Source organism: Bos javanicus, chromosome 10, assembly GCF_032452875.1.
Source record: "Bos javanicus breed banteng chromosome 10, ARS-OSU_banteng_1.0, whole genome shotgun sequence".
Lineage (NCBI taxonomy): Eukaryota > Metazoa > Chordata > Mammalia > Artiodactyla > Bovidae > Bos > Bos javanicus.
In genome coordinates this window covers 11609526-11624231 of record NC_083877.1, presented here as the reverse complement: position 1 = coordinate 11624231, position 14706 = coordinate 11609526, and the positions used below count along the sequence as shown (strand labels likewise).

General features: G+C 39.5%; 1 protein-coding gene across 1 annotated transcript in view; it reads right to left on the bottom strand.

The window, feature by feature from the left end:
• Positions 1–14706, bottom strand: part of TXNDC16 (thioredoxin domain containing 16) — a 92823-nt gene that overhangs the window by 76962 nt on the left and 1155 nt on the right. Inside the window, exons 2-4 of the mRNA XM_061430076.1 lie at positions 8950–9067; positions 7615–7912; positions 6341–6423 (exon numbers count right to left, since the gene is read on the bottom strand). Coding sequence (XP_061286060.1) covers positions 6341–6423; positions 7615–7774 — 243 coding nt within the window. The 5' untranslated portion in view covers positions 7775–7912; positions 8950–9067. The remainder of the gene's footprint in view (positions 1–6340; positions 6424–7614; positions 7913–8949; positions 9068–14706) is intronic.

Genomic DNA, 14706 nt, shown 5'->3' with positions numbered 1-14706 from the left:
CCACAGGTCAAGAAGGGTTTCCCTGGTGACTCAGACTGTAAAGAATTCACCTGCAATGTGGGAGACTAGGTTGGATCCCTGGGTCAGGAAGATCCCCTAGAGGAGGGCATGGCAACCCACTCCAGTATTCATGTCTGCAGAATCCTATGGACAGAGGAGCCTGGCAGGCTCCAGTCTATAGGGTTGCAAGGAGTGGGACACCACTGAGAGACTAACACTTTCACTTTCACAGGTCAAGGCTGACAAGGGCCTGAAGTAAAGCAGAAAAGGACAGAAGAGATTCAAGAGACTTTTCACAAATACAGAAAGTAAAACTAAGAAGACTGAGTGTATAATATGCACCACGGGACATAGAGGGGAAGGAAAGAGAGAGAATGAAGAGGCTGTCAGACAGGGCAAGTGGGTTGCCTGAAACATAACTTACCAAAACTAAGATAGGAAGAACAGTTAGTATTTTGTTTTGGATTTTGTTAAATTTGCATTTGTTAATGGGTTTTTTTTGTTTTGTTTTTGGTTTTTGTTTTCAGGTTAACTTTAATGGAGTTTGAGGAAGCACAGTGACAAGTGGAAAAGCTACATTTGTTTTATTTTTCAAACAGCTACTAAAAGAGAACTGATACCCAGAAAGGATATGAGGAATAGAAAACCAGAATTAAAAGTCAGAGTATAGTCATAACCAAAAGCCATGAATTTTACTGTAATTAAAAAAAAAAATTTTTAAAGTCAGAGCATAGGGGATGGTTGATATTATGATAACAGATTTGTCCATTCATTCACTCAAAACACATTTGAACACCTATCGTATGTTAGTCACTATCCTCTTCACTGGGAGCACAGTTAGGTTCCAAATTAAAATCTTTCTCTTTAGAACTCATATTCTAAAAGCAGAGATAGACCATTTAAAAACTAAATAATATGTAATGTTAAGCACTATGAAGGAAAAAAAACTTACTATGGGGATAGTGTATGACAGGACATTTTAGGTAAGAAGGCTTACCTAAAGAAGGCTTATCTTCATCAAAGAAGGATTCTCTGAGGAGGTAACATGTGAACAAAGAACTGAAGTAACGGAATGATGCATGCAAATATATAAATATGTGGAAGAGATGAGTGGGAAATACCTGCAAAGGCCTTATGGAAAATCTAGCAGGTTCAAGTAACACAAAGACAACTAGCAAGTGCCAGGAACAAACTGAGGAAGGTGGAGGAACAGAAAGTGAGATAAGAGGAAGTCAGTATCCAAAGAGGAGTTTCGATTTTAACACAACTCTAATGGGAAGTCTTTCTGAGATCTGATACATTTGCTTATGTGTGGAGAAGGGTTTGGTGAGACAAAAGTGAAAGGAAAAAGGCCAAATAGGCAGCTGTTGTGGTTTCCCAGAGGAGAAGTGAGGATGTTTGGACAAGATACTGGAAATGAAGATACCGGAAGTGGTCAAGTATGCATGGTTTTGATAGTAGAACCTGAGAGAAAGTGAAAGTCACTCAGTTGTGTCCAACTCTTTGCAACCCTATGGACTGTACAGTCCATGGAATTCTCCAGCCCTGAATACTGGAGTGGGCAGCCTTTCCCTTCTCCAGGGGATTTTCCCAACCCAGGGATTGAACCCAGGTCTCTCGCATTGCGGGCAGATTCTTTACCAGCTGAGCCACAAGGGAAGCCTAAGAATACAGGAGTGGATAGCCTATCCCTTGTCCAGCGGATCTTCCTGACCCAGGAATTGAACTGGGGTCTCCTGATTACAGGTGGATTCTTAACCAGTTGAGCTACCAGGGAAGTAGAACCTGAAGGACTTATTAATGGATTGGTTATGATAGAAAAAAGATGACCCAAAGGTTTTTTGCTTTTAAATCTACATTGATAAAGTAATATAGTCACACCAGCTTTCTTTTGGTTATTATTTGCATGATATATTATTTTTCCTTCATTTACTTTGAGAGTTTCTAAAGTCTTGAAGATGCATTTCTAAATATCTTACAACTGGATTTGGTTGATCATAGAAAAAGCAAGCGAGTTCCAGAAAAACATCTACTTCTGCTTTATTGACTATGCCAAAGCCTTTGACTGTGTGGATCACAATAAACTGTGGAAAATTTTGAAACAGATGGGAATACCAGACCTCCTGATCTGCCTCTTGAGAAATTTGTATGCAGGTCAGGAAGCAACAGTTAGAACTGGACATGGAACAACAGACTGGTTCCAAATAGGAAAAGGAGTTCATCAAGGCTGTATATTGTCACCCGGTTTATTTAACTTCTATGCAGAGTACATCATGAGAAACGCTGGACTGGAAGAAACACAAGCTGGAATCAAGATTGCCGGGAGAAATATCAATAACCTCAGATATGCGGATGACACCACCCTTATGGCAGAAAGTGAAGAGGAACTCAAAAGCCTCTTGATGAAAGTGAAAGTGGAGAGTGAAAAAGTTGGCTTAAAGCTCAACGTTCAGAAAAGTAAGATCATGGCATCCGGTCCCACCACTTCATGGGAAATAGATGGGGAAACAGTGGAAACAGTACCAGACTTTATTTTTCTGGGCTCCAAAATCACTACAGATGGTGACTGCAGCCATGAAATTAGAAGACGCTTACTCCTTGGAAGGAAAGTTATGACCAACCTAGATAGCATATTCAAAAGCAAAGACATTACTTTGCCAACAAAGGTTCGTCTAGTCAAGGCTATGGTTTTTCCTTTGGTCATGTATGGATGTGAGAGTTGGACTGTGAAGAAGGCTGAGCGCCGAAGAATTGATGCTTTTGAACTGTGGTGTTGGAGAAGACTCTTGAGAGTCCCTTGGATGGCAAGGAGATCCAACCAGTCCATTCTAAAGGACATCAGCCCTGGGATTTCTTTGGAAGGAATGATGCTAAAGCTGAAACTCCAGTACTTTGGCCACCTCATGCGAAGAGTTGACTCATTGGAAAAGACTCTGATGCTGGGAAGGATTGGGGGCAGGAGGAGAAGGGGACAACAGAGGATGGGATGGCTGGATGGCATCAGTGACTCGATGGACGTGAGTCTGAGTGAACTCCAGGAGTTGGTGATGGACAGGGAGGCCTGGCGTGCTGGGATTCATGGGGTCGCAGAGTCGGACACGACTGAGTGACTGATCTGATCTGATCTGATTGTTCCCAGCCTGACAATCGTTTTCTTACCTGGAATATTTAGTCCATTTATAATTTAATGTTTTCTTCATCTACATCTGCCTAAAGAAATCTTAACTTTTGAAGACAATCTCAAAATGCTACTTTTTGTGAAGTCTTTCCCCATACCATAATATGATGTCCACTTTGATAATCATGTAAGATTTCTTTCTTTTAAACCTCTATAGCATTATATTTGTACCTCTTATAATGACCAAGTTCTGCCAGTTATTATAATGGTCTGCAGGAATTCTCTGGCAGTACAGTGGTTGGGACTCCAAGCTTTCACTGCCAAGGGCCCAGATTCAATCCTTGGTCAGGGAGCTAAGATTCCCAAAGGTGTGCAGCGTAACCAAAAAAAAAAAAAAAGGTCTGTGAATGTGTTTTGAATATCTACTCTCCAAAGAAAAGTCTGGGATCTTAGTTATTTTTCCGTCTTGAGAAATGGAGTATTTCCTGCCGTATCAGCAAACAAAGGATGTCACGGTGATCAGCTATTGCAGCCACCACCGAAGGTGAGCCCTGAGAAAACTCAGGATGTGAAAATACAGGATACTGGCACCAGATAGCTGAGGTACGTATCAAAGGAATGATTTCAGTGAGCCCGGATTCTTGCATATTCCCATACACAGAAAACCACTAAATTCCTTAACTTGCCATATCTGACTTTCCTTTAATTAACAGCAATCAATTTTGACATTCGGACTACCTGCCCTTTTTGGCAAAACTTCTACAAAATCCGGTTGCCCCTGTCAACTCCTCAGAGCTATTTTCTCAGGGTTACTTGAGGTGCTGGCTCCTGGGTTTTAAGTCCTAAAAATCCCCTCCTAAGAAAACATAACTCTCAACTTTTAGGTTGTGAATACTTTTTAAGTCTACAATCCAATAAGAGACTAAATAATCCTGAGCTCTTTTCAGCCTCCTAAGCAGTACTGAGCATCTACTATGCACCAGGGACTGAGCTAGGTACTCGAGGTCCAGGTCTGTCTCTTTCACCATGGTTTCCTTTCCACATAACTTCAAAGCCCTAACTGTAAAAGCTTTATGAACTGTTAGTTCATAAAGGTGATCTTTAGGCATGAACCTTCATATTCTACTCCAGTGAGCAAACACATAGTCACTAGTCATCAGTTTACTGACTGCTAGATAAACAGTATGATTATCCCTTTGGAGTGTCATACCAACCCAGTATTTTGTTTCTAAATCCCAATTTTTGTTCAAAGCTTGGGCGCCATTATCATTCTAGAGTATAAACTGGTTCACAATTAATCGAGACCCTGAGACCTCTATACAAAGAGAACTGACACTTTAAAAAAAAAAGATTTTTTTTTAAAGGTATATACATGCATGCTTAGTCGCTTAGTTGTGTCCAATTCTTTGTGATCTTTGGACCGTAGCCCATCGGGATCCTCTGTCCACAGGATTTTTCAGGCAAGAATACTCCAGTGGGGTGCCATTTCCTTCTCCAAGGAATATAACTATGATATAATAAGAAATATATATTTGGTCTCTACCGCTCGTTCCTGACACAGAGCGCCTGGTGGTGCTTATGGTGGTTAATTGCTAAGTCATGTCTGACGCTTGCAAGCCCAGAGACTGTATCCCACCAGTCTCCTCTGTCCATGGGATTTCCCAGACAAAAATACTGGTGTGGACTGCCATTTCCTCCTCCAGGGGATGTTCTTGACCCAGGGATCAAACCCAGGTCTCCTGCATTGTAGGCATATTCTTTACTGACTGAACCACTAGGGAAGTACCTAAAACCCTGTAATTTCCTGAATGATGGAGTGGTAGGAGTATCTTTTGTTCTAATATTTGGTCCTTTAACCCCAAATATAAGAGTTTCTAAAACCCTTGGAATCTCTGGCAGTGATAAGAGTCTGTCTGTATGCAAATGAAATGACTGGCAGTTGGGGCCCTTAGATAGCTTCAGGAAGGGGGCTGGTTGCCAGCAAAAGGCAAAATTAGAGAGTGGTAACTTTCAGCCCCACTTCCCTTCCCTTCTCAAGCTCCTGCACTTGAGACTCTTCCAGATCTTGCCCATGTATTTCTTCCTGGCTGTTCCTGAGATATCCTTTGTAAGAAGCCAGTAACAGTTAAGTAAAGTCTTCCCCTGAGTTCTGTGAGTCACTGTAGCCAATTATGGACCCTGAGGATGGGGTTGTGAGAACCCCCATTTGTAGCCAAGTCGTAGGAAGCCTGGGGATCTTCTCACTCCCTGTGACTGGAATCTAAAGTGAGAGCAATCTCACAGGACTGTACCCTTCCCCTGAGGGGTCTGTGCTAATGCTGGGTTGTTGGTGTCAGACCTGCTTGGTGTGGAAAACACACACATTTGGTGTCAGAAGTGTTTTGTGGTGAAAGTGAAGAGTTTCCCTTTAAAAGTCACAGTCAGTTAACTTTTCTATGTTTCCTGCCCTGGGAACTCAAGCTGCAGGGATCAAGACAGACAGTAGCCATCTCTCAAAGGAGGAAGGTTAATGAACTAGAAAAGAATAAATGTACACAGAAAGTCAGGGAGACACTAATCTGAAGAATTTAATAATCACTGGGTAATTAATCATTCCACTTTCTGAGGTACAAATTCTAAGTTTAAACTAAATGAAAGGCTCATGAAGCTATTTAAACCATGATGCATCTGGAAATTTTCCATAATACTCCACAGCAAGTTTGAACACTTTTTGAGAAATTAAATATGTAATTTCAAATTAGGTCGTCTTAACATTTTTCTAAAAATAAATATGACAACCACAACATAAGCAATTATAAAGACAGAATATGAAAGAAAAAACAAAAACACACACTTTAATTACTTCAATTTTGATACCTCAGTTTGTGCTAATACAAATGTTTTAATAGTTATGAATATCTATTATGATATATTTCTTAGGCAAAATAAAAAGAGCCTATATACAAGACTGAAAAAATCACACTATAGCTCCAATAGAATGGTTTACAAAATAAAGCTCTAAGAATTCTAAATAGCTTTTTCCTCTGTATTTGTACTAACTTGTACAATAATTTGGAACCATCTATACTTCTGCTTATTCTTATGAAAAAAAAGATAGAAAAAATATTTTTCCAGTTTGAAAAAAGATGTGAAACAACATATTACTTTTAGATACTCACTCTTAGGTCACACAACTGTAGAATGTTTGTCACTAATAATTTATTAACATAAATATGTTTTTACCTTTGCTACTGAAATTCCATAGTCCTGGAGAGGTTTAGCAGCCTCATTCAGTTCTTCAAGAAACATAGAAGTTCTTGGAGACTCTAAAATAAGAAATGTTTTATGAATGTTTTATGACTTGCCCTTAGGAAAAATGAATTTTTAAAATTAAAGCCAAAAGCTGCAAACTGCAAAAGAAATATATTAGTTTGCTCAACTACTATGCAACAACAAATAAGTAACTAAACAAACCAATTACATATTTTTGTACCCTATTTCCTATTGCCTCATTATTCTTATTTCTAATATTTTTATCATGAAATATTTTCATTTTGTGACCTTAGAAGCTTTCTAGACATAAACTGGATAAATAAACGTTTAATTTAAATGGAACAGTTGTCATTATTTTTCCAAGTTTAATACTATACACAAACATACATGTACAAAAATTTCAAAATGATTTTAACATACCATTTTCAAATCCTAATTATAATAAAGTGTTAGTCACTCAGTCGTGCCTGACTCTTTGTGACCCTATGGACTGTAGCCCACCAGGCTCCTCTGACAATGGAATTCTCTAGGCAAGAACACTGGAGTGGGTTGCCATTCCCTTCTCCAAGAGATCTTCCCAAACCAGGGTTCGAACCCAAGTCTCCTGCATTGGAGGCAAACTCTTTACCTTCTAAGACACCAAAGAACCCCTATAAGGGAGCCAACAAATATGTGAATTCACTTACTAATTCCAAGAATAGTATTTTTTAAGGCCTGAGAAATTTTAATAGAACCGTGACAGTGATCTGTTATGTTCAATAGCTGTATTAATTAATTCAGTATAATCAACAGTATGGTTAAAGCAGAGTATTAAACTTAAGCATCAGTATTCCTATATTTAAAGTTTTAAAACACTTTAAAAATATTTACATGCTAAAAATATCAAAATGTTTACTTTTAGAAATGATAATGAAATGATATTACTCATAGCTAATTCTCACCTAGTATTTACTATGGATTAGGGACATGAGCTAAGTCACTTAATCGTCACAACAAATTTATAAAGCACACACTACTTCCTCATTATGGATGACAAAAAAGACACACAGAGAGATTAAGTGACTTGACCCAGGTCACACAACAGGTGAAGAAGCAAAGTCAGGATTCAAACCCAGGTAGGCATATCATAGTAGCAGCTTTAAAGCACATTTTATTAATCCTGACAATAAGTTCTCCCTGAGCATAATGATTAAACACCAATAGAAACATCACAAAAATCATATTAAAATATAAAAAATACTTACCAGCTTGACAAAAATAAACTAAGGTGGCTTTTCCTGGTTGCAATGTACTGAAGAATGTCTGAGGACTCAGCTCTGGAGAGTCTACTGCTGATGTATAAAAAATGCACATCATGACAAAAGAGATGCCAGCTCTAAACACGCTGAAACTGGAAGGCATCATCAGCTGCGGCTGCGTACGGACAGGAGAATCTACTCTTTTCACTGCTGTCTTCTGTTGCCCAGGACAATACCTGGTAAGAGTAGGTGTGCGACAAAGTTGTGCCCCAGGAATTTGTTAAATGAATGAATGAAGTAAAATCTGTAAAAAGAATAATATAAGAAATTAGTCTCAGGTTTGATTTTGCTAATACTTTACTATTTCCTTCTAGTACAAATGTGAGAGGGGATGATATATAATGACATTGATTTTATAATACTATTAATTTTTGATACAAAGATATCAAGGATATCTGGAAAACACAATACTAAGTATATTATGTTTAATAGCTATTTACTGGTGTGTGTGTGTTCTCAGTTGTGTCTGACTCTTTGTGAACCTTTGTGAACCACTATACAGTGGAACTGTATAGTCCACTAGGCTCCTCTATCCATGGGATTTTTCAGGCAAGAATACTGGAGTGGGGTGCCATTTCCTCCTCCAGGGGATCTTCCCAACTTCATTCAGGGATCAAATCTGAGTCTCCTGCATCTCCTGCATTGCAGGTAGATTTTTACCACTGAACCATCAGGGAAGCCCCACTTACTGGTGTGTGTTAAGCCGTCATTTCTAAGGATTTTAAAATTAATTCTCAAACATTATTCAATCCATTTTTTTTAAACAGGGCATTTAATCATTCTCTACCCAGAGTGGATTTACAATTAATACTCAAATAGCAATTAAAACCACTAACATGAAAATGAGATCCAAAATATATGTCTACATTCTTTTTACTTTAAATCCTCTAGAACAGGGGTCCCCAATCTCTGGGATCTAATGCCTGATGATCTGAGGTGGAGCTGATATAATAATTATAGAAATAAAGTGCATAATAAATGTAATACATTTGAATCATCTTGAAACCACCCTTCTTGCTCCCTACCCCCATACATGGAAAACTTGTTTTCCACGAAACTGGTCCCTGGCACCAAAAAGGTTGGGGCCACCTACCCTAGAGGATATCTACTGAAACTATTTAAGAACATTCCTTCCAAATATACATTTAGTAACGTTTGATGGATTTAAACAGTTTAGAAAAGCAAATAGCTCCTTCAACTCATATTTTAATTCAGTTCTATCTTCTGAACGCAGATTTAGTCTATATACCATCTTCTCATCTTCTTTCATGCTGTACTTACTCCCATGCTGTTCTCTGTGTCCACTGTCAGTTCTCTTTTCTTATACTTTTGCTACTTTCAAATTTCTTTTGAACAATTTCTTCTTTCAGGAAGCTTTTCTACTGCTGATATACATTATCTACATTTAAAAGAACATAGTTTGGGGAAATTAGTTTTTATATTAAACATCATACTTTTAGAAAGTAAAGATACACCAACAGGTACAGGTGAGAATTTTAACTGTAATTTTATTTTATTTTATTTTATTTATTTATTTTTTAACTGTAATTTTAAATAGATTCCTTATCTTTTAAGCAAAAGATCACTATGTCAAAACAGGAGACAGGAAAAAAAAAAAGTAGCAAGAATTACTCATAAGGATAGGAGTGGAACTTTTCAGTAAAGAATGAAGAATGGAAAATTTAGGGGAAAAAAAATCATACTAAATTAGACATTTATCATTTCAGTGGTCATGAAGACCATTTACTCTTCAATTTAACATTTCAGGGATAATGAGAAACAATTTAGTTCTCAATTTACAATAGAGCTGATAAACTGAAACCCCATATACCTTGCTTTTTCAACACTATAAGCACATAAGGTTGTCTCATACAACAGTTTAACAGCTACTGTGCAATGTGCCTGGCTTTCTTTTCTTCCGTCACACTCACTGAAAACACTCAGATGGTGGCTGTGTGTCAGCATAGGTCCCAGATGGGGTGCAGCCCAGAGAACCCCCAGGTGGTATGCAATGAATATATGACATAGGAAGAAATAACATAGGTTTGTTGTCTTAAACCACTGAGACTGGTGTGGCAGGGGGTGGATTACTGCAGCATAATCTAGTTTATCTTTACCAGTATATAAATCACAAGTGAGGTGCTGCCTTAACAAGAACCCCACACATAGGCTCAGGGGCCAAGCAGCAGGAAACTGTTCTGAGACTACTCATGGAAACTCTTTCTCTTCGAGGAAACACAGAGACAGGACCTCAACAAATGATTTGTGTTAAGGAATAACAAAACATTTGATATAACTGTCACTACAATAATTTGGAAATGAGAAGTACCTAATGAATTTATGAGCATGTAGTTAGGTTCATGTGGCTAAAGAACTTATTTATGGCTGCAAGACAGAAGATGAGTAGCATGTGACAGTTGCTGTTGATTACGTTTAACAAGGAAATAAAAGAAAGGTACTCAAAGAAGCACCACCATCTAAAAGTCTAGCTGTTCAAAACTTAAAACAATTCCTAAGTCCCCACCTTTGCAGGGTCAGGAAACACTAACAAAACTGCTCAGCCACAGAAAAAAAACCATATTCTCCAAAGTCCAACTTCAGATGTGGCCAAAGATGATAAAAATCAAAGGACCTCTTGCAAGCCAAAGCCAAGGACCATAAAGAACTATGCTCCAGGGCATGTGCTAGAATATTAACTGTTTGTCACTGGTCTACAGGAGAAGGCAATGGCACCCTACTCCAGTACTCTTGCCTGGAAAATCCCATGGACAGAGGAGCCTGATAGGCTGCAGTCCATGGGGTTGCGAAGAGTCAGACGCGACTGAGAGACTTCACTTTCACTTTTCACTTTTATGCACTGGAGAAGGAAATGGCAACCCACTCCAGTATTCTTGCCTGGAGAATCCCAGGGATGGCGGAGCCTGGTGGGCTGCCGTCTATGGGGTCACACAGAGTCGGACACGACTGAAGCGACTTAGCAGCAGCAGCAGCAGCACTGTTCTACAATAATGAGAAAAACACAGAAATTGACTATAAATGTTTAGCAGCTTTTATAGCAATTTCACAAAGTAAATCTGTGGGCTAATCAAATGTTAACTAGTCATTTGATATGCTTTTTTATTTCATTTTTCTTATACTTTGAGCCCTAGCAATATCTGTCCAGCAAGGTTCCAAAACCACTACAGTTCAGTGTCTGGTTTATGTCTTCCATTCTTCTCTTCAAATATTATTAGTAAGAACACGTATTGTAGTTATATGTCCCTACAACTACTCTATGAATTCAACAGTGTAAGGGAAACGGATAACTTATGAAGTCCAGAGATCATGGCTACTAAGCATTACTCAGAGATCCCAGACTTTGAGCATGACACAGTGACTGAACGGGAGTTAGGGGTTATCTCCACATGGAAGAGCCAAGGATGAAGTACATATAGGAAGAAGAATATAGTTGTTGTTTAGTCACTAAGTCGTGCTTGACTCTTTGGGACCCCATAGACTGTAGCCTGCCAGGCTCCTCTATCCATGGGACTTCCTAGGAAAGAAGACTGGAGTAGGTTGCCACTTCCTTCTCCAGGGAATCTTCCTGACCCAGGGATTGAACCCACGTCTCCTGCATTGGCAGGTGGATTCTTTGAAGTACATATAGGAAGGACAATATCTACTCACAAAAATGGTAGAGTGTCCAAATGTTTCTAGGTCTCTACACGTATTAAAATTCCACTTCCCCACTTCCCTGAGTTACATATGGCCATGACTTGATTTGGCCAATGAAATGTGCAAAGTATCATATGTAACTTCCAAAAGCTTTTAAAAGTCAATGTGTATGTGTCATGATACACTTTATCTCTGCCACGATGATTGAAAACACTCAACTGTTAAACCAAGTCTCAGGAAGAGGGCAACATGGGACAAGGCTCCCAGCCTACTAGTGTTAACATAAAATAAACATCTTGTTTTAAACTTCTAAAGATTTAGGGTTGTTATTACACTATAACCCAACCTAGCCCTATTTGTTTTAGTGACAGCTAAGAAGAGAGTGACTTAAACATAAAAACATATCCTAGATCTTAAAGGAATATATTTCAAAGAATTCACAAGAAGTTGACCCAATTTCAAGTTAGGAAGATTTTAAAAGGGAAGATGACTCTACAATGCAACTGACTATTACCACAACCAGTGCCAATATGAAAAGAAAATGAACTCATGCGCAAATATTTGCCAATACTACACACAGACACCTCCCCACTAAGTGCGACTCTTAGCCTTTGGATCTGGAAAGAGCCCTCAGTTCAACACGATGCTCCTGGATGAATAATCAGAGTTAGTATGTAAGATGTAACTTCTGCCTCATCCCTAAACTCTAAACAAGTATGCATGCACAGGTCATTTAAAAGTTGGGGAAAAGTATGTGACATTTAACCAAGGACAAATACAAGAGGCTGACAAACACTGTAAGAAAGGATGCATGAAGGTTTAGTACAAAAAGGGCTAAAGCTTGTAAATAAAATGTTAACGGCAACAAAAGTTTGTTTTGCTCAGCACCAGAATTCTGAGAAAGGAGGAGGAAGTACCTCAGGAGAAAAACACTGATACTCCTGTTAGTGAGAGGTGTAAACAAGGATTTGCCCTTCTGTGCAGATGGAGCAGCTGATGGCCCTTTTCAGTTGGAGCAATCTCATTGGGGAACTGGGTCCCATATATAACACTTGGCAAACAGTTCTGCTTTCAAAGACCACTGTGCTAATCTCCTCTCCCGAAACAACAGTATTCAACCATTGTGCATCAGGGACACATTCCATATTTTAGGTTTTCCAGGCACAAGCTTTTCTAGAAGACCCTTGGTTAGTTTCTTCTGTAAAAGCCTAAATTTCCCTTATCATTAAACATAAAACTAATGGTTTCCCCTTTTGAGAAAGAGGAAATCAGCAACTCTAAACATTAAACAAAGATCTGCAGGCATCATTCTCTGGGAAAAGCCACACTTCATATTCTGCAACAAATGGGGCATATAATAATACTTGCAAAGTTCCTGTAAGAACATCCTGTCAAAAATTAGCTTACTTACAGTTTAACACTGCTATTGGAGAACAGAACCTGTTCACTGAACCAGCCTCCAATAAAATGCTGATTAGATCTCATAAATGATAAATCTCACAGTTTATCATTTATGACCCAAAGGAGGCAATAAAAGGAGTCAACACATCTCCACTTACAGAGTTTCCCTGAGGGAGTGAGGCAAATCTTCTATCTACACCTCCCCATATACATGGCCCCAAAAAGGAAGGAGAAAAAGGTAACTATCCCGATTTCCTATGACTCTGAAATAAAAAAAAAAAAAACTCACAAGCAAAGATGTGAAACACGTGTGTGTGTGTGTTTACTCAGTTGTGTCCAACTCTTTGCAACCCCATGGACTGTAGCCTGCCAGGCTTCTCTATCCAAGGAATTCTCCAGACAAGAATACTGGAGTGGGTTGCCATTCCCTTCTCCTGGGGATCTTCCTGACTCAGTGATCAAACTTGTGTCTCCTGTTTCTATAGCACTGGCAGGCAGACTCTCTACCACTGAGCCCCCTGGGAAGCCCATGTGTGGTTTACTCTCACTTTGAGTAGAGAATTTGGGGAAAAGAGAAAAACCCCTTCATGGAGAAAATCTATTCATGACCTGATTCATTGATTATAAAACATACAAAAATAAAACATGCCAGAAAATAAGTGGGTTTCCTGATTTTGGCAAGTGCCTAAAAGCACATAACTCTGAATCCATGCTTAATTGATGTGCAACAGACTGGTTCCAAATAGGAAAAGGAGTACGTCAAGGCTGTATATTGTCACCCTGCTTGTTTAACTTCTATGCAGAGAACATCATGAGAAACGCTGGGCTGGAAGAAACACAAGCTGGAATCAAGATTGCCGGGAGAAATATCAATAACCTCAGATATGCAGATGATACCACCCTTACGGCAGAAAGTGAAGAGGAACTCAAAAGCCTCTTGATGAAAGTGAAAGAGGAGAGTGAAAAAGTTGGCTTAAAGCTCAACATTCAGAAAACGAAGATCATGGCATCCGGTCCCATCACTTCATGGGAAATAGATGGGGAAACAGTGGAAACAGTATCAGACTTTATTTTTTGGGGCTCCAAAAGCACTGCAGATGGTGATTGCAGCCATGAAATTAAAAGACGCTTACTCCTTGGAAGGAAAGTTATGACTAATCTAGACAGCATATTCAAAAGCAGAGACATTACTCTGCCAACAAAGGTCTGTCTAGTCAGGGCTATGGTTTTTCCAGTGGTCATGTATGGATGTGAGAGTTGGACTGTGAAGAAAGCTGAATGCCGAAGAATTGATGCTTTTGAACTGTGCTGTTGGAGAAGACTCTTGAGAGTCCCTTGGACTGCAAGGAGATCCAACCAGTCCATTCTAAAGGAGATCAGCCCTGGGTGTTCTTTGGAAGGACTGATGCTAAAGCTGAAACTCCAGTACTTTGGCCACCTCATGCGAAGAGTTGACTCATTGGAAAAGACTCTGATGCTGGGAGGGATTGGGGGCAGGAGGAGAAGGGGACGACAGAGGATGAGATGGCTGGATGGCATCAGTGACTCGATGGATGTGAGTCTGAGTGAACTCCAGGAGTTGGTGATGGACAGGGAGGCCTGGCGTGCTGCAATTCATGGGGTCACAAAGAGTCGGACACGACTGAGGGACTGAACTGAACTGAAGCACATAACTGCAATCAGTTAGTTCACTGGGGCGAGGAGCTCTCTGAACCCTTTCAAATCAGTGTACTGGCCTAACCACATTCTTTATGAATACATGAGGCAAATGCCTTAAGCTGCAAACAAACAAACAAACCAAGATCCTTCTGTAGAGCACTGATGTTGGATTAGGCCTGTGAACTTCTCGCTCCAAGTTTGCCCTACTGTAGGCTGGCTGCACGGCACAACCTGCTCAGCTGAGTGTTTCATCTGAGGGATCTTCACAGAACAGTACCAGACCTCAACATCCATCAGTTTGTCAGCACACCCTATACAGAACCC